The 19,907-nt window shown below is 29.9% G+C and overlaps 1 protein-coding gene and 1 long non-coding RNA gene across 8 annotated transcripts in view; both read left to right on the forward strand.

Annotated features, from left to right (window-relative positions):
- The first annotated feature begins 1,012 nt into the window (after nt 1-1,012).
- On the forward strand, nt 1,013-16,360 carry LOC106465929 (isoamyl acetate-hydrolyzing esterase 1 homolog). 7 transcript variants are annotated; one of them, XM_022393893.1, is made up of 7 exons: nt 1,013-1,031; nt 3,978-4,147; nt 4,972-5,030; nt 8,179-8,398; nt 11,227-11,314; nt 13,249-13,370; nt 15,987-16,359. In XM_022393893.1, exons 2-7 carry the CDS (start codon nt 4,088-4,090, stop codon nt 16,182-16,184), a joined length of 747 nt encoding a protein of 248 aa, XP_022249601.1. In that variant the 5' UTR covers nt 1,013-1,031; nt 3,978-4,087; the 3' UTR covers nt 16,185-16,359. The 7 variants fall into 7 exon arrangements, with proteins under 7 accessions (XP_022249601.1, XP_022249600.1, XP_013781624.1 ...); XM_022393892.1 differs by lacking the exon at nt 1,013-1,031 and adding an exon at nt 1,149-1,229; XM_013926170.2 differs by lacking the exon at nt 1,013-1,031 and adding an exon at nt 1,445-1,503.
- Nucleotides 16,361-16,372: 12 nt separating this feature from the next.
- The window catches only part of LOC111087397, a 5,744-nt gene continuing 2,209 nt past the window's right edge, over nt 16,373-19,907 (forward strand). The window contains exons 1-2 of the long non-coding RNA XR_002612100.1: nt 16,373-16,545; nt 16,644-16,645. This is a non-coding gene — a long non-coding RNA (uncharacterized LOC111087397). The remainder of the gene's footprint in view (nt 16,546-16,643; nt 16,646-19,907) is intronic.

Below are 19,907 nucleotides of genomic sequence, written 5' to 3' on the forward strand. Positions count from 1 at the left end.
GCTCTCTTTCCACAGCTTTCCAACGGTCTGGGTCTGCTTTAAACTACCAATAAGCCCACCCCTAGGTTTCATCTGATTAGGAATATTTCTTTTTGTTCATCTTACATAGTGTGACAGCATCGCACGATCCGCCCCCCCCCCCAAAAAAAAGGAGAGAGAGTATAACACTTCCATATAAGACGGAGTCACAATGTAGGGAGAACTTGAATATTTAAAACCCTAAATCCTGATGTCTCAGATTGGGAGGCTGCTGTGGATCTCTCTAAATTGAGAGTCTGCCCACCTATGGCGGACGTGCTCCTGGACATAGTTAAATTTATTACCTGTTGTATTGTAATATAACTCCACATGATGTACGTGTTATTGGAATATATTTCATTAGTTAGAGCAATATATATAATAACAAATACTTTTTAATGTTCAATTATACATAACTAATACAAAAAAGAGGAACTTTACCGTTGTAATTCAATAAATGCAGCTGATTTATTAATCACAATCTTGTACCTTGAATTTCGGTAGGAAGCACTAATTATTCATTTCAGGAGAAGTTGAAATATTTAAATTAATTTTAATACATTACTTACAATTATAATTTTAACTAATCACTATAAACAACTCAAAAGCAATTTAAATAATTTATTCGTGTGATTGGCACTGGTTACTCAAATTCATATGTTTGGTTTTATTCTTTGATATCAGTTCAATCTATTAGCATAAATAATTAGCGCTATTATTTTAATTTCGTGTTGTAAAAGCGATTGATTAGCGGACAGTGCAAAATTTGGAACTTTCTATTAATCGATTAATGCTCTTCACGGGCCTTTGTAGTTGAATCCTGAGAGTAATTGAAATATAGCAGGTGAACACCGATACTATGAAGTTTACTGCATCACTGCACTTATTATTGTAGGATAATAACAACTTGGCGGTTTTGAAATCCGCCTGATGTGTTTCAGTTATTCTGAGGTTCCAACAAATCACATTTAATTGTGACTGATATATAAATATTTTCCTGGTTTGACCAAGTGGTATGTTCCAGTTACTTATAGCTGTAATACGAACTTTTAACAGTAATTAAAATGACGGCTCTTTTTATTTGAAATTTTAATATTTAATTTCAATTAATGTATCTCTAGCGGATGTAGCTTACACTCTACAGTAGAGTGTAGATAACAAATAGAATGCCTATAGGCTTAAATATTATTATCAAAACACGCTAGTTACAGGTTTGTTTGTTTTTTTTTTATTCACGTTCCTTGTAATTTGTTCTTTGCGGGTCGAAATCAGAAATGTGTAATAAATAATATCCCAGAGCTAAGTTTTGTATAATACCAGAACTCATCATTTGGGCTGAATAATGAGAGACAAAGTATAATACTACGGTTTAAACACTCAAAGCCGGTGGAATGTTAACTCAAATAATTTAGCGTCCTCTATCTCACGAGGATCGGTTGATGTGGTGATCGTAGATAGGCGGAGTATAAAGACTGAATTATTTGGGTTAATGAAATAGTTGAAAACCAATACACTTAGAAATTGTTATGAAAACGAGTTAATCTCTGATTTAGAGTTGCAATGTACAAATTAAGAGGGATGTAGAAAGAAACGTATCTGCGGTTAACTTATTTTTATAACTGATTGTACTTTTTACTAGTTTTAGTTTTACACTAACAATAGTAACGTTGGTAGTGGTACTTTTCAGGCTTAAGCGTAAAATTTCAGATGACGATAATGTTTTGAATGTTATTCAGATTTTTGAAATTTATTTGAATAAGTGTGACTTTGAAATTATCGTAAATAATCATGTGTAAAGCTAAATAGCAGGCCTTTCGTCTAATACCTGTGTTCCTCAGGCCAACTGGGATATATTAATTATTATAACATAAAGAACATATTAACATAATATTTTGGAACAACATGGGGCCTGTTTGTCCATCTCAGCTGTTCCATCCTCAAAACTAAATTAAAATGATTAAATAAAATAAATTTAAACACAGCCCTTTTCATTCATATACTTATCAAGCTTTTTCTTAAACTCACTTAAATTTACTACCTGTACAACATCAGAAGGCAACCCATTCCAAAGGCCAACGAACCTGTTAGAAAAATAAAACTGTCTTAGCTGAAGATGATTCCTACCTTGCCAAAATTTATATTTGTGTCTCCTGGTCCTACTGTTCTCATTGTTAAATATTAAAAAAGATGAAACATCAACACTGTCAATTCCCTTTACAATCTTAAACACCTCAATCAGATCACCCCCCCCCCCCAACTCTTCTTTTTTCAAGAGAAAACAATTTAAGAGATTTTTTAGCCTCTTGTCGTATGACAACCCCCTTCATCCCAGGCACCATTCTATTAACCCTTTTCTAAACCCTTTTCAACAATTCAATGTCCTTCCTAAGGTATATATATATATATATATATATAATTACTTAAGGACAACACGGGACCTGTTCGCCCATCTAGGCCATCCCATCCATTGTACCAAACTAAAATAAAGATTAGAACAGTATTATTCAAATATTTACCTAGCCTTTCCTTGAACTCCTTTAAATTAACTGCATCAATCACACCTAATACTAAAAGCAATCCATTCCAAAGGCCAACCATCCTGTAGTATTAGAAAAATAAAGCTGTCATAGTGAAAGATGACTCTTTAACCTGCCAAGATGTAATTTGTGTTCCATAGTTTTACCATTCTCACCAATGAATTTGAAAAAAAGGATGATGAATCAACACTGTCAATGCTCATAATTTTAAACACCTACATCAGATTCCTCTTCTGAAACATTACCTACAATTCAATGTCCTTTCTAATGTAAGGAGCCCAAGACTGGAACATACTATCCCAAATGTAGTTTAACCAGTGACCTATACAATGATGTTATAACCCTTTTTACGTTGAACTTCACTTGCCTGCAGTTTATGCAGCTATGCAGGTTTGGCATTTCTTCAGACCTGGTAATAGAACATTATGGATTTCTTCGTTATTCCAGAATTATAACCCTTTTAAACTTGTATTCAGTATTTCTGTGAATACAACCTAAAATCCTATTTGACCAACTAATAGCAACAGCATATTGCATGGATGGTTTGAGAGACTGGTCAACCAAACATCAAGATTGTTTTCTTCCATAACATTGTAATCATAATTTAAATTATGATATCCCACATGCATTACCTTGCATTTATGATGATCAAAACCCATCTGTCATTTGTTCGCCCAACTCACCAAATAATTTAAATCCTTTTGTAAAGCATCATCAGCAACCTCCTCACAGCCAGCAACACACAAAACTGTAATATCATCAGACAGAATGGTTAAGGTGCTATTTATATTTCTAAACTGAGAGACTACATCTAATAGTATTACCGGTTGAACTGGATTTAGTTAGTCTTGCTTTTATTTTTCTATATGTCACTCCACATGAGAATTAGGATAAGGGTTATTTAACATTACATTATTTATATATATTTGTAACACCATATTATATTAACTGTTATTTCCTTGAATTAACCTGCTTATTATTCAGATGAACTAGCAAATCAGCAAGCTAGTCTTCATGATCCTGGAGCAGGTCAAGTAACCACAGGGTCAACAGGAGAAGACCACATTAATGATTATTTATTAATAACAAGTCTGTGAAAGTAAAAAGGAGTATATAATTACATTTCAACTATGCTATATCTGTTGTATACAGTGCCAAAGAGGACTTTTGCTCAATACCGTAGCTCTTCAAGCTGGGCCTGGATACAACAGATTGAGTAACGGTTGAGACAATATTTATATTAGCAACAACTGCTTGACAGTAATTATTTTGGTGTGAACAGGTTGAAATGATATTTTCCAAATTTATTTCTTTATGTCACAACACACCAGAATTGGATGTGTAAGGTGTACTTGTTTATTTTCTTTGAATAATGTTTTATGTAGTTTACATCAGCAATAAGTTTTTTTCTTTTTTCTATAGCACACAAATTGGCAACTCTTTTCAAATTGTGTTCGTCACCAGTGTTTAGAAAATTGCAGTTGTATCCTGTTACATTAATTTACAATAATCCCCTTAACAGTGCAACACCAATGTCAGAGTTCAACATTTTATGGCCTAAAGTGGTGCTGTTTGGTGACTCCTTAACACAGGTATAGCTCTTGATAATTTGTTTGACCATGTTTATCATGAATTTGACATATACTTGGTTAAATACTGTATATTTTCACAACAAATGTTCATTTGATCACAAATGATTCAAAATTGAGTACAGAATAGTGAAAATGAAAATTATTAGTTTTTAAAGAATTACCTTATTTCACATCAAAACTCATGTTTTCAGAGGGAGGGTAATGTTTAGGCATTAATATTTTCCCTTTAACTAAATAAACGTATAGTATGTTGAAACAAGAAGAAGGAAAAATGTTAGTTAACAGCTGAGCACAGTGAAGTTTAACGGAACCTATGTAATGTAGAAAAAAAGACATAAATCAATATAAACTTTTTTCTTTTTAAGTTAATCAATGTGTGAAAATAAGCATTCAATATATGGTAACAAAATTAACTAGAATTGATGAAATTTACAGTAATAAGTAACTTTTTAAAGAATTATCATAAGGCTCTGGACCAAAATTTACCTTTGTTGGTAATCAGAAGGTTAAGGTTTTGAGCTAGACGACTTTCATAATTCTTTTACTCACTTTATTAAAATATTTTATTTTTGATATGTTCACTTTCTTTCATTTATACCAACACGTTTTTCATTCTAGAGGTATAACAGTGCTTCGTTTACTGAAACTAATAGTTTCATTTTCCTACTTTTGTAAGTTTGGAAAATGATTTTGGTTTGAATGTAACAAGAACAGAATGAATTAAAAACTTTGGTAAATTAATCATATTTTTACTGATATGTATATCATATTAACTGATGATGTTTTGGAGGATTATATTTATAATTTATATTCTTTGTTTTCAGAATTCTTTTAATGTCCAAGATGGTTTTTGGGGTGCTTTATTAGCTGATAGACTTCAAAGGTAATGTTTGAAATATAAAAACCTGAGATTTGAAGAACAAAACGGTCTCAGAAATGTAGGATTTTAAACTGTCGACTGATTTGACTCATTGGCAGATCTGTTAAATGTTTAATAACATTAGTATGTTACAGTGCTGCAACCTATTTCTATTTGTCACACTTCTCCTTTAAAAAAACATTTTTAACATAATATAAAGTTTTGAGACAACAAGGGACCTGTCGGTCTATCTTGTCTGTCCCATCCTCTAAACTAAACTAAAAAATAAATTGACTAAAAAAAAATCTTAAAGCCAGCTCTTATCATTCATATGGTTATCAAGCTTTCTCTTAAACTCACTTAAACTTACTGCCTCCACAACATCTGAAGGTTACCCATTCCAAAGGCCAACGACCTTATTAGAAAAATCAAACTGTCTTAGCTGAAGATGACTCCTATCATGACAAAATTTATATGTGTCCCCTAGTCCTACTATTTTCGTTGTTAAGTGTGAAAAAAAAGATGATGCATGAACACTATAAATTCCCCAAACAATCTTAAACACCTCAGTTGGATCCCCTCTAACTCTTATCTTTTCAAGAGAAAATGATTTCAGAGATCTTAACTTTTCTTGCTCATATGACAACCCCTCCATCCCAGGAACCTTCCTCTGAACCCTTTCCAACAATTCAATGTCCTTCCTAAGGTAAGGAGCCCAAGACTGAACACAATACATCAGATACGGCCTTACCAGTGATCTATACAATGAAATTATAACCACTTTAGACTTGTAACCAATATTTCTGTAGATACAACCTAAAATCCCATTTACTCTAAAACTAGCAGCAGCACACTGTTTGGATGGTTTAAGAGATGATCAACCAGAACAACAAGATCCTTTTCTTCTATAAGTTTTTTAATGTTATTCCCATCAAAATTATACTTATAATTGAAATAATGATAACCCACATGCATTATTTTGCATTTATTATAATCAAAACCCATCTGCTATTTATTTGCCCAACTCATCAAATAATGTAAATTTTTTTATAAAGCAACAGCATCCTCCTCGCAGCCAACAATTATCTAACATGTTCATCGAAGCTCAATGCTTCAGCATAAGGTGATAGTAAATGATATAAATTTAGTTGTTTTAGACAAACACACTTACACTCGTATATACCACAATAAAAATCTTTACAGCTTTCTAATAATGTAAAAAAATCTCTAATTCTAAGTAAACATTTAAATACTCTGCATACAACTCGAGTCCTGTTTTCGTTCATCAGCTACGCAAGGCTAAATTTACCATTTTATCATTGTTTTCCAGTGTTCTAGGTACATAATGTCTTCTATTTGTGTCCTATATCATAAAATTAATTGTACATTAATATAATTACAGTTTGTAACCATAGAAACTAAATTTCAAAAATAATTTGGCTGTTGTAAATTAATGATTTATTTTAAACTTACCTTGTAAAGAAGTACAATCTGTATTAATATGAATATTCTAATACATTTACCATTTGAATTGTTATCTTCATCAGTTACAAAAAGTTTTATATTTGTTTCTTCTACTTTTCTGCCTGCTTGCTTGCTCTGTTGTAGGTTTCAGCTCTTCTGAATACGTTTGAAGTGCTCTAATACTTCTGTATGGTGTTGTGCTATTCATTAAACACTGAGAATTATATGGTCATGGGGATTTTTGTGAAATATTTTTTTATGTTAAAATATATATCTACACATATACATTTATAAAGATTATGCAATATTTATGTCAATTTTAACTCTTTTTAAACCCGTAATTTTTTCCACATTCTGCCAAACTTATTTTCGTGATTTCTTATAAATGATCACCATACCTTATAAAATTTCAATTTTATTAATTTTGTGGATAATAACATGGTTTGGATTAATTTTCAGCCGAAGAGGCATAAATGTTATCGGATTTTGTCGTTATCTGATTGGTAAATTGTGACTTTGGCCTGGTGTTAGAAGCATCTGCTCGGGTTTAGGGAGTTACTGTCTAAGGAGAAAAAATAATAGTGTAACATAACACCTCCTTACCTTAGATGATAGTTCAAAAATAAACATTCTACACAGAGGACAGAACAACAGTTACCTCTCTTAAAAGTGTACTTTTTATGCTATAGTTTGTACCTTGGTTTGTTTATCCTTTACTTGTTACACTTTTTTGTTCAACAGCATCTAAATAAAACTATTTCTGTTATATTAAAAATTTAAAGTGATCATTGTAACAGATAAGAATTAACTCCTAATAAACGTACATATAGATAAGTGTTTTAGACAGTGAGGCCAAAAGCAAAACGTCATTGCAAATAAACCAAACAATTCAAACCAATTTCCAAAGTATAATGTAGGAAAGGCTAAATTTGTATTATAGCAAGAAAGGCTATTTAGTCTTTCTTTTATGTGCAGTTTTTTGTTTTTGGCCTCAGTGTTTACGTTTCTTTTTAAAATCTTTATGCTTCAATAAAATTGTTGTCAATTACATGCTGAATTGGTGGGTCCATGCAGTTGAGATAGAGCAAAATGAAAAGAATGAGTATAGTCTGACTTTCCTCATTAAATATTTTATTACAATACTCATTTGAAAACTAAAATGAAAAGCATTACACCTAATATGTTTTTAGTTACTATGTGAATTTATGTTTACCCAGTTAGGTTTGAGCTGTGTTTTAATTGTTACCTGGCTAGTATATAAGTGTTTGTGTGAATCCTAGGCTAGACTGATGTAGTGAATTGACTTTAAGCCATGTTTGCAGATATATATAATTATGTAGTGTAATCCATTAACTCTGCCTGCTACATCTTCAATCATTTAGTTCTCCAATCTTGTATAAAGGAAAAATAATGTTTTATTTTTAGTTTAAATTATAAGCAATAATTCTTATTATACTGACTATTTATGTACAGTTCACTAGTCTAAAAGCTGTTTTTACTTTAATGAATCAATATAAATGTAAAGGCTTAATTAAATATTCTAAATGTATCTTAAGTTAATGGTCTTCATACAAACAGAAGTGACCAGCATGTGACATAGAGACATTTACAATATGTGTATTTTGCATTAAACTTAGAAAGCAGTAATATAAATTTACAGTGTAGAAGGAAAAAGCACTTGTTTAGATGTCTTTTCTTTTCTTTGTAGAAAAGCTGATGTCATTGCTAGGGGTTTCTCAGGGTATAACACACGGATGAGTAAGGTCATCTTGCCTCGAATTTTTAATTCTGATAATATGAAAGAGGTCAGTTGTCTTGTTATTTGTTTGGGAGCCAATGATGCATGTGAAATTGCTGCTACCACCAGACAGCATATTCCTTTAGAAGAGTATTGTGAAAATCTGAAGGAAATGATAGATTACTTAAAGGTAAATTGTTTAGTGTTTTCGTGTCCCACATATTAAACCAAAATAAGAAATGTTTGATTTTTATACAAATTGTTGATTTTTTCCAAACATGGATTACTAAGGTGAAAACGAAAAAGACTTATCATGTAGAATTGTTTCATATTTATGTTTTTTGTTTGTTTACATTTAGTATTTTATATGTGTTACGATTTGGTATAGCATGTTCTGGATTCACCTTCTGATGAATTATGTGTGGCAGTGGTTAGCATATTGGGCCGTGGATTAGAAGGTTCAAGGTTCTTGCAGCATTGTCATTAAACATGCTACACATCTTTTTCTTTGGGTGTGTTACAGGGGTTACAGTCGGTTCTGCTATTTGGTTCAAAGCCTTTGTGATAGTTGGTGCTGGTGACTGGCTGCCTGCCCTTTTGTGAGCATTTCAAAATTCAGGATGAGTGTACCCAAACCCACGGTCTCTGTGACTTAGATGATTAGCTCATATTCAGGTGTCATTCGTGATGAAAGTAACAATGTGTATGAATGCTATACAGCTAGGATCTTACATGTTATTGTACAGATATGGTTATTTGTGTTGAAGTATTATATTTCTACATGCTTATTTGCTTCTGTAAAGGGCGAGTAGAAAGGATATTGCTGTTTTTGCAGAAACAATGCTTCCTAGGTAAAAATTATTGAAGAAGCTGTTGCAGCTTTCAGGTATATAATAATAGTTTTGTAGTTTAATTTCGGGTATATAATAATAGTTTTGTAGTTTAATTTCAAGTGTGTAATAATAGTGTAGTAGTTTAATTTCAAATGTATAATAATACTGTAGTAGTTTAATTTCAAATGTATAATAATAGTTTTGTAGTTTAATTTCAAATGTATAATAATAGTGTAGTAGTTTAATTTCAAGTATATAATAATAGTTTCGTAGTTTAATTTCAAGTATATAATAATAGTTTCGTAGTTTAATTTCAAGTATATAATAATAGTTTTGTAGTTTAATATCAGTTATATAATAGTTTTGTAGTTTAATTTCAAGTATATAATAATAGTGTAGTAGTTTAATTTCAAGTATATAATAATAGTTTCGTAGTTTAATTTCAAGTATATAATAATAGTTTCATAGTTTAACTTCAAGTATATAATAATAGTTTTGTAGTTTAATATCAGTTATATAATAATAGTTTTGTAGTTTAATTTCAAGTATATAATAATAGTGTAGTAGTTTAATTTCAAGTATATAATAATAGTGTAGTAGTTTAATTTCAAGTATATAATAATAGTTTCGTAGTTTAATTTCAAGTATATAATAATAGTTTTGTAGTTTAATATCAGTTATATAATAATAGTTTTGTAGTTTAATTTCAAGTATATAATAATAGTTTTGTAGTTTAATTTCAAGTATATAATAATTGTGTAGTAGTTTAATTTCAAGTATATAATAATAGTGTAGTAGTTTAATTTCAAGGATATAATAATAGTTTTGTAGTTTAATTTCAAGTATATAATAATAGTTTTGTAGTTTAATTTCGGGTATATAATAATAGTTTTGTAGTTTAATTTCAAGTGTGTAATAATAGTGTAGTAGTTTAATTTCAAATGTATAATAATAGTGTAGTAGTTTAATTTCAAGTATATAATAATAGTTTTGTAGTTTAATTTCAATTATATAATAATAGTTTTGTAGTTTAATTTCAAGTATATAATAATAGTTTTGTAGTTTAATATCAAGTATATAATAATAGTTTTGTAGTTTAATTTCAAGTGTGTAATAATAGTGTAGTAGTTTAATTTCAAGTATATAATAATTGTGTAGTAGTTTAATTTCAAGTATATAATAATAGTGTGGTAGTGTAATTTACCTGCTTTTCATAGCTTCAACTGTTTACTTCTTCAAGCTTAGAAGTAGGCATAACAACTTGATGTGTAAGGTAATCTTGCCTTGAATTTTGAATTTGGTTGTCAGTTGTTTTGTTATTTGCATGGTAGTCAATAATGCATATGAGTCTTCTTTTAGTACGTGTAACACGTACTTTACATAGTTCTAAGCTAATGTATGCATTTTGTTTTTACTATATTAATGGCCAGTGATTAGAGATTTTCCTCAATGCCATATGTAGATTTGTATATAGTTCTAAGCCAATATCTGTTGTTGTCTTACTATATAGGTTATTGCTTGGTGAAAGCCATATGTTAGAGATTTGGTATGAGCTTTCATTATGTTTAAAGACACTGACAAATGAACAGCTTTCTGAATCTCGTATATATGAAATCTTATGTAAGATCTTGTCTTGAAGAATGTTTATTCTTAGACTTTTGCCTGACCACTATTAGGCATTATTCCAAAAATATTATACCTAATAAGTTTGCAATATAAAACAAATTTTATCTGAAACTACAAACAGTCTAAATCGTTTTTGTCACAAGTAGGATTAAAAACCATATTGATGTATTTTAGATTTTTTTTTTATGAGCTATTAACCCAGTGAAAATAAATGGTAAAATCTTATTTCAGAAAAAATAATTGTTGATAATGACTTGAATTTCATAGCTTTACATAAATATACATTTGTGACTGACTGGAGTACACAGGATTGAGATAAGATTTTTATTGTTACATGTATTTAACTATTAATTATTTTAATTTAAATTCTGAATATTAGATCTGAAAAACATATAATGTAATTTTTCTCAGTAATGTAAAGTAAGTTTTTAGACAACTAATTAAAAGTGTCTTATTTGTTTCGACATGAAATTCAAATATTTGTAAGTCTTTATGAAATCTAGCATGTGATTGGAAGTTTTTGAAAGTTATTTGAATTTTAAGAGTGTTGTAATTATAGTCCATAGGCCTTAAATTGGATCAAATCATTTTGATGTCTCCTCCACCATACGATCATGAAAAATATAAGGCTTATTGTGAAGATCAAGGTAAGTGTTTACAAAACTTTAAAAAAATGCCATCTTTTAGTGGGGCCTAACACGGTCTAATCTTTAGCAGGCTCAGACTGTAAACCCAAAGATTAATGGTTTATGTCCCAATGCACTACATACATTGGAACTGTGGGTACTCTATAAAAGTGAAGATCAAATTCCACATTTTCTCATATAAGAGTAGTCCAAGAGTTAGCAATAGGTGTTTTAATTAGCTGTATTCCCTCTAATTTATCAGGTCAACATTAGGGACAGCTAAGTGCACGTAGTCCTTTTGTAACTTTGCATATAAGTTCTAAGCTTTTAGTGAGTTGATTCTTATCCTGAAGATAAGTTTTTATACTTTTAACCCCAAAACAAGTGTTTTTTAATAAAACTTAATTGAAGAACCAAAGGTATTCCATGATATTTTGTTACAAATAATACAGAAATTTATACCTTGAAACAAACTGTACAAGAATAAATTCTCAGTTTTGTTGGTATGTGAACCAGAATACCATTATAAGTTGGTTAGTTATCATAAGAATACAGTAGCATAATAGGCTACTTATATGTTGCATTCAAAGATAGTTTTTTTTTGCACTTAATATACTTTACAAAATTAAATTTTCAAGTGTTATGTTTATCTCGTGGTTTTTCTTTTCCATATTCTGTGGCTTAAATTCTTGTCCTGTTTTTAAGTGTAATTAACTTTTCAGCAATGGCTAGATACAGAAGTGTGGTTAAGTTACGGCTTATTATTTGTTACATCTTTATTTTTAGGGAATGGGGTCTCAATATGTTGACCTTTTTTATATTAGTATGGAGGTAGAAAAGCCAGAATGATTTTATGATCATAAAAACTAAAATACACGAATGTGTTATTATACCCTTTTTAAGTTTTGTATTACTGTTGTATTTTCCAGAATGAATGGTTTCCATATTTCGTATTATAGCTTTAATGATAAAGTACCTAAAACTAGTAAGCAGTTTGAGGTAGTAAGGTTGTGTGCTGTTTTTAAATTAAAAAATTAAATTTCTATTGAATTTGAAATTTCAACACTTATTTATTACTGAATCACAAAAATAGTTTCATCAGAACAAAGCTTAACCTTTTTTTGTCACCAGTTTTTATAGATATATCTTCTTAAAGGAATGAGATATTACTATTATGCACAAAAAACTATGTATATTAAATACACTTTTCAACCTTTGATAACACATTAGACTTGTTTCTGGTTCTTATACATCAGCGAAGTTTTATCATCATTTTGATCCAGTCTCATCACTTCAATGTTCAAAAGTTTATGGTAAATTGTCAAATAAGGACAAGTGTTCTTCATTGAGCTATATTATCATTCACAAGGCAGCTTAACGTATGTAATACAAAATTTTTTGTTGATCGTTATTTTGTGCCTTTCTTTCTTTTTATTGGTTATGAATATTTATTTTATCACAATTTTAAGAAATTGTGTTATGTGTACAAGTACTTAGATTCTATCCTTTAACACTTTTCTCATGTGCCTTAGCCTTTTTACACATATTTAACCTATTAGTGGCTGATTTTAGACTTCTGTTAGTTATACACTTGCAGGTACAAAGAACTGGGACATTAAGTACTATAAATAAAGTTGGATAGAAGAAACCTATACATGTCAAACTATAGATTAAATCAAATTTGAATACATTTTATTATAATATAAAGTTAGGTATTTTATCACAATTATTTTCTTATAGCTGTCTAATGTTGTATGAGAAAGTTTTAAATAATTTCAAGTTTTTAGAATGATTGAAATAAGTTTTTTTTTATTTGCATGTACAAAAAAAAAGACTTCAATGTAATGTACTTTAAGGTATAGTTTGAAACAAGAATAATCTAAGTCAGTATTAATGAAATTGCAATTGTATGAAGTAATTTTTGTAAATAACAAATTAACATTTATTAATGAAAGGTAAAGAAGAGCCTGTGAGAAACAATGTAACTGTGAAACAATATGCAGAAGCATGCTGCCAAGTTGCATTAACTTGTGGCATTGAAGGCATTAATCTATATGCAGCCATGATGCAAGACGTGGTAAGTTTTCACAGTTGTATGATTATCTAGATAGCCATATTTTATACAAAGTTAGCTGTGTTTAGGCTCAATGCTTTTGTTACTTTGCGGAACCTATCGCCAACAAGGTGCATTATAGTTTTTTTGTAATGAAACCAAATTTTGAATGTGTAGTGAAGTGGTTTTATGTAAAAATAAAGAAAACATGAAATAACATCTAGTTTTATAACTTCTTAGTGTAAACAGATATCTTTATAAAAAGTCAATGACTTTATCACCATCACCACTGTGTCATTTTAAGGCATTTTACTTTCATTTTCTTATTCAACACAATCTTCTTCCAAAGTGACTCTGCCTAGTAAGCAATTGTTTTTATGTCTAAAAAAACATTGAGCTTAGATTCTAAGTCTTTATTTTTGTTTTATAAATATTCAGTAATATTGGTATCTCGTTTTTTCAACAAGACATTAAATTTTCTAACATTTTTCCAATACTAACCATTTCTATGATTGACTGCAGTTGGCGACCATTTCAGTTGATGTATTGTCGACGAGACATTGCTCCCATATTACACTGTGACTTGTTTCATTCCATTTACATGTGTTTCAAAAGCACTTGATACAGGGGGCAAAGTTTTTATAGTTACTGTTTTGTTACTCACAGGCAAAACAAGTAGAGTAACTTCACAGTGATTACATAATGAAATATGTATTAGAAAATTGAAAAGAAGCTATAACAGTAGTTTGTTGTTTCACTTTGGAGTGACTATTTAGTTTTATTGAAGCTCATTGGAGAGTCTGTGTTATAATTCATATATATATATTTGATTCGTGACATCAGATGTTTAAGTGGTATTCAGGAGAAAAATTCCAAAGTTTGCAATACGTTCCTCAACAGAGGCTGGGCATGGCCTAGTGTGAATCTCGGGACTCGAGATTTGCACTCCTTTACTGCTAAAACATGCTCTGTACTTTGGGTATGCTATAAGAAGTGTTGGTCAATTCTTAATATTTAGTTGGACAAGGACAGCCTAACAGTTCGCAGATGGAGCCATTGACTAGCTACCTCCATCTAGTCTACCAGTTAAAATTTAGGGACAGGTATGTGAAAATAGCCCATGGGTAGCTTTACACAAAACGTTTAAAACAAAAGGATTTATGGATGCTCTGAGCTTTTCAATTGTTTCAGATCAGAGGAAAACAAACTCCCTCTGATTTTTTCCCAGTTCTGAACTTTTAAAGATTACTAGGCTTGAAAAACCATAAGTACATGCGCAAATTACTTAATCTTGCACATAGAATGGTGATTTGCAACTACTGAAAATGTCCAACATAAGTCAAATTAAGAAATACTGCTTAATTTTAATCCTGAGTGATGGCACTTATTGATTAATACAATCTTTCTGCTAGTTTAATAGCCAGCCACTATTTGTTCCTTTAAATTCGTTTTTGGGGATTTAGTTATTTTGAGACTATGAATGAATGCCTGTTAGTATAGTTATAAGTAAATTGTATCTGCGAGTCACAGGATTTAGAAAGAAAAAATGTTCTTCAGAAACATTTTTTTAGTCTTATTTTTGTTGATTGCCTAGTTCTGAATTTATTGAACTAACTGAAATTAACATAAATGACATTTAGGTATAGTTTATTGCAGGTAAAATAGTGTCTATGAACAAATAACAAAACATTGAACACTTATTGAGGCTTGTGTATGTTTTTTCATAATGTTCAGATTGTTTGTTAAGATACACTTTAAATTATATTAGATTTATGCTCTTAGAATGTGAATAAATCAGTGCTTTAGGGTATAAGAATAATATAAGTCCCCTGTGAGATGCATATATCTTTTTTTCCTGTAAAACAAAACTATGTAGGTCACAGGAACATGCAGGTGGTTTTTTCTTCCTATCTCACTAGTGACCAGAATATTGTTTAGAACAAATATTAACTGAGTGAGTGTTATTTTCATGGGTGAATTTGACCAACAGTTGCCTAATAACCTACTAAATAAAAAAAATTAAATCAGCCTGGTCACTGGATGATGTTTTTCAACTTATTTTTACCTGGACAGATTGAATAATCAGGGGTGCAAAAATTCACAAGCCTGATACTACTACCTAGTTTTGAGTTTGAACTACTGTGAATTCCATGTGTTAACCTCGATCTAGTGCATGTATGCAAGAATCAACTCTATATTTGATTATTAAAATTTACAAAAATGATACAGTTACACTTTATCTTTCAAACTGTTAAATATATCTACTGTCACTGAGATCTTTGTAAGATTGGTAACTTGTTTTTCAACAGTGGGCTAATCCATCAAGTTAACTTGATACATTTAGTTGGCTGTTACTTTTTTACCATATTGAAACTATTCTTATCTCTCTGATTAGTCCAGTTTTGTTACTCATCAAGTCTTATAGTTTAAAAAATATGCAGCATAATATCAATACAAAATATATAGCACGTTTATGAATTTACTTCTATTTTTGGAATGGATTCTCAAAATACTCTTAAGCCCAAATTCAAGTATCTTCCAGAAGTTCATACACAATTAGTGAATAGTTTTTGCATTAAAATACCTGTAATATACATTGCTATGGTTTTCTTCCTCATATTTTTGTTAATTTATTCTTAGAAATGGCAGAGATTTCTTGGGGATGGGTTGCATTTTTCAAGTGAAGGATCATCATTTGTATTCAAGCTTTTGTGGCCTTCCATTGAAAAGAGAGTTGCACATCTGCAACAAATCCTACCTCTGTGGAGTGACATCAACAGAGAAGACCCATCTATAGATCTTTTACCACATAAAGACTCCAAAGTTGCTGATGGATGACTTGAAACCAAAGAAATTGTCTAGTAAGTTTTAACTATGAAACCGGTAATTCATGATATGATTCAGTTTTTTACTGCGTGTTACACAGTCTAAAAAATTTAAATATCTTTTTCTAGTTTCTTTTTAAACATGTGGTTTCTTAAAATAATGTAATGAAACCATTTTTGATATTCTTGTATATATTCAGTATGAAAAAAGTATACAAATAAAGATATATATATATATATATATACATACACACACATATATCTTATTTTTTCTTGATATACAGTGTACCAGTGAAAATGAAACGTGCATAATTTCAGGTAGTTAACTTTTTGTACCTATGAGGGTTGTCATAGTATAGACAAGTGATGTTTCGGTATTTCTACTAATATTAAATATATTTTAAAGTTGTGTATTTGTTTATGTTACAAGAGGATGATAAATGAAATTGAACCAAAATAGATATTCATAAAGCAGTAAATTATAGTCAGCTAAAGGTCGAAAAGATTTAAAATAAAATGCTGCTGATGTGTATTTGTGAATGAATGAATAGTGATACATGTAAGCTATCATACATAGGTTAACACAAAGTTACAAGTTATTCCATTGCTGGTAATGTTTTAGTTAAGTCAACCTGCAATGTTGAATAACATGGGACTTAGATAGCTTTATTACTGCTATTTTTCTTTGTATTTTGAAAAGTAGCTTATTATGTTAATGTCCTACACAAAAAGAAACTGGGGTTACTTCCACAAATTTAAATCTAATAAGATCATACTGATAAAGTTATTTGCAGATTTTGTTTGTTGTTAAGAAAGCCCCATGAAATAACCTTGGGAGGGGAGAATTTAGATCATAATGATGAACTTTTGTAAGGGTTCAGTTTCTTCTTAAGATCTATGTTAATGTTGATATAGATCATTGACTAATAAAATGTTTTTTTTTTTTGTATTTCTATGCTTGGTTTGTTATCCATCAATTTATTTCTAATCTGTGCTTTTAAATATCACAAAATAGTGTGATTCATTGCTTGTTGTTTTGTTTTTTCTGTATAGAAAATGCCTTTATACTTCTGTTTATATAAATAGTGGAATATTTATTGCCTCTTAATTGCGAGACAGCAGATGTCTACAAAAAATACCATAACAGTCACATAACACGAGAATTTAGTAAATAGTGTGGGATAGATGGATAAACATGAATTCTATTAGAATGTGAAGTGAAATTATATTTACATTAGGAATGTGTTAACCATTTGGAACTTACTAACACTTGATTATAATTGGCTGGTTATCAGTTACAGCTAACCTGGTTTATTTTGACTCTTAATTACTAAAATTACAAAACAGACCTACATTTTAGAAACTGCTTTTAAACCCTAGTCTCCTGTACATTAAAGATTTTTTTTTTGCTTTCTTAAAAATAGTCACTTGTTAATCCAATTTGCTCAAGTTTCTTTACCTATGGAACATTCAGATAATTTTAATATGCATTATATTTCATGTCAGATTACACAGGCCTGCAAATTTTAAACTCCATAAAAAGTTTTGTTTTTAATAATTCAGCTATGAACATTTAAAAAAGAATATTTTTTTTCTATCACAAAGAAAAAAAACTTACTTATATCAAATTTACCAGAATTTTTGGGTCATTTGCACAACCTCTTGTTGCCATAGTGACAAATAAAAAAAATAACGAACTTCACATATACTAGCAGTGTTTCTTGTGGGTTCTAGAACGATTGATAAAACTCTCACAGAGAAATCTATAGCAAGTGGTTGTCATCATTTTAAGCTCAATGAAAATGATTCACTTATGTAAAAGTACATATGATATTTTTGGATTCAGCATACAGGAATTACCGTAGAACATATAAACATTTCAAGACAAACCATAGCAGGCCTGTCTTATCAACTCACTAGGCTAAGGCTCAAATTATATGAAGGAGTCTTGTCTAGTATGGGAGTGAATACAAAAGATTTTATATATGCCTATACTGTAGAATGTTTCAGAATGGATAATGATTGGCTAGTTTACTAAGATCAACTTTTATTTGTGCATTATACATCTGTTGGACAATCATACTGTTTCTTATTCTACTACGAAGGTTTTGGTGTATAAAACACTTTAAAGAAAGTGATGGCTCTTGGAAACTAAATTTCTATAGTGTTTGCTAGTATACCAAATAGCTAATCTATGCTATTACCAGACAAATGCTGGGTACGAAGGAATCTGAGTACAATTAACTCGTGCAACTTTGCCGTGATTCATTTCACATATAATGTTGAAAAATATTTCATTTATGACAAGAATAAGTTTAAAGCATTTAATTGCATGGATCAGGTTAAAATACACACACACAGACACAAACCATTTTTTTATTCCCTTGAATAATCCAAAACTAGCAAATTCTGTGATTTGTTTTTTTATCATTACAAACAGTGAACTTACTTGCTTTTATCACAAGTTTAAGTTGCCATACGAAAACTAGTATTTGTATCTTCTGAAGAGGGTTTATTATTTTACGAAGCTTTGAGTAATTTTGAGATAAAACTTCATATATTTAACAAACTTTCATGTTATAGCTTTTAAAAGGAAATCAGTGTTTTTATTATAAATTTAATCCTAATGCACTGCAATTGCTACATCTGCTAAGATGTACAATTATAAGCACTTTCTGGAAAGGTTGTAATTTTTCTAGTCGTAGAAACCATAAGGTGGAAGTGTTGAAATTTTGCAATGGCTTACCTTTTTTTCTGAAAACTGTTTTGTTGGACATGTAGTCATTAGATGTCATTGCTGATAATAGATATGTGCCAGTATAATAAAAAAAAGTGTATTGGGAAGCAAGTGGGTACAGTATTTTTACTGTGAATTATGAGCAATGTGTGAAATTGGATGCCCTTCAACATTATTTGGTGGTTAGGAAGTACTTCATAAAAATATATATATTGCTATACACAATATCAGATCATGACATTGAAATGTCGTTAATAAAAATGATTAACTTTTTGTTTTTTTTGTTTATTCAGGATTTTCTTATTTCCAAAGAAACTTAATGTTGGTTATTCATTTTACATGATAAACATACAGCTAACTCATAGAAAAATTAAAAAATGGTCATTGTCAGTTCTAAATAGCAATGATAAAAATAACGTAAAAAGTTAATAGTATTGAGTGCAGCTGAAGATAGTGCTTCAAATTCTTTGTTACAGACACATTTGATAATATAGTTCATCAGTAAGATGTGAAAAAAAAAAGAAGCAAATTCATCCAAAAAATTTCTCCTTTTCACAAAGAAAGGAAACTTTTTTTTATGGAGACTTCCCTCTAAATATACTGATCTATATAAAATACATGGAACCTAATAGCAGTTTTTTGACACAATCAATTTCTGATTTTTATAACTCGGATACAATATATATATATATACAACATATACTACTTCAGTCAACTGTTATTAGCAAACTTTTAACTGCTAATTTTGAACAAAGAAGGTTTATTGTACGGTGATGATAATTTTGGTAAAGTATCTGCAAAGTACAACATGACCACTATAACCGAGAACAAGTTCAGACATGTTCACTGGTAATTATTACTCTTTGGTAGTTTTTGTATGATTAAGTTATACTTAAATCTTACAGGAATGTTAACGACTGACTAGAAATACCTGATTGTGTAATTCATTGGAAAAAAGTGACTAGAACAAATTTTTTTATAATGAATTAGCCATGTATT

The sequence above is a fragment of the Limulus polyphemus genome, unplaced genomic scaffold (genome assembly GCF_000517525.1).
Source record: "Limulus polyphemus unplaced genomic scaffold, Limulus_polyphemus-2.1.2 Scaffold2097, whole genome shotgun sequence".
Taxonomy (NCBI): domain Eukaryota; kingdom Metazoa; phylum Arthropoda; class Merostomata; order Xiphosura; family Limulidae; genus Limulus; species Limulus polyphemus.

Bases quoted from the DNA above. Each gene is read 5' to 3' on its own strand.
- LOC106465929 (XM_022393890.1), top strand. The intron at 5,031-8,178 runs GTAATGTTTGAA...TTTTCTTTGTAG, and splicing joins TTAGCTGATAGACTTCAAAG to AAAAGCTGATGTCATTGCTA. The intron at 8,399-11,226 runs GTAAATTGTTTA...TTGTAATTATAG, and splicing joins AAATGATAGATTACTTAAAG to TCCATAGGCCTTAAATTGGA.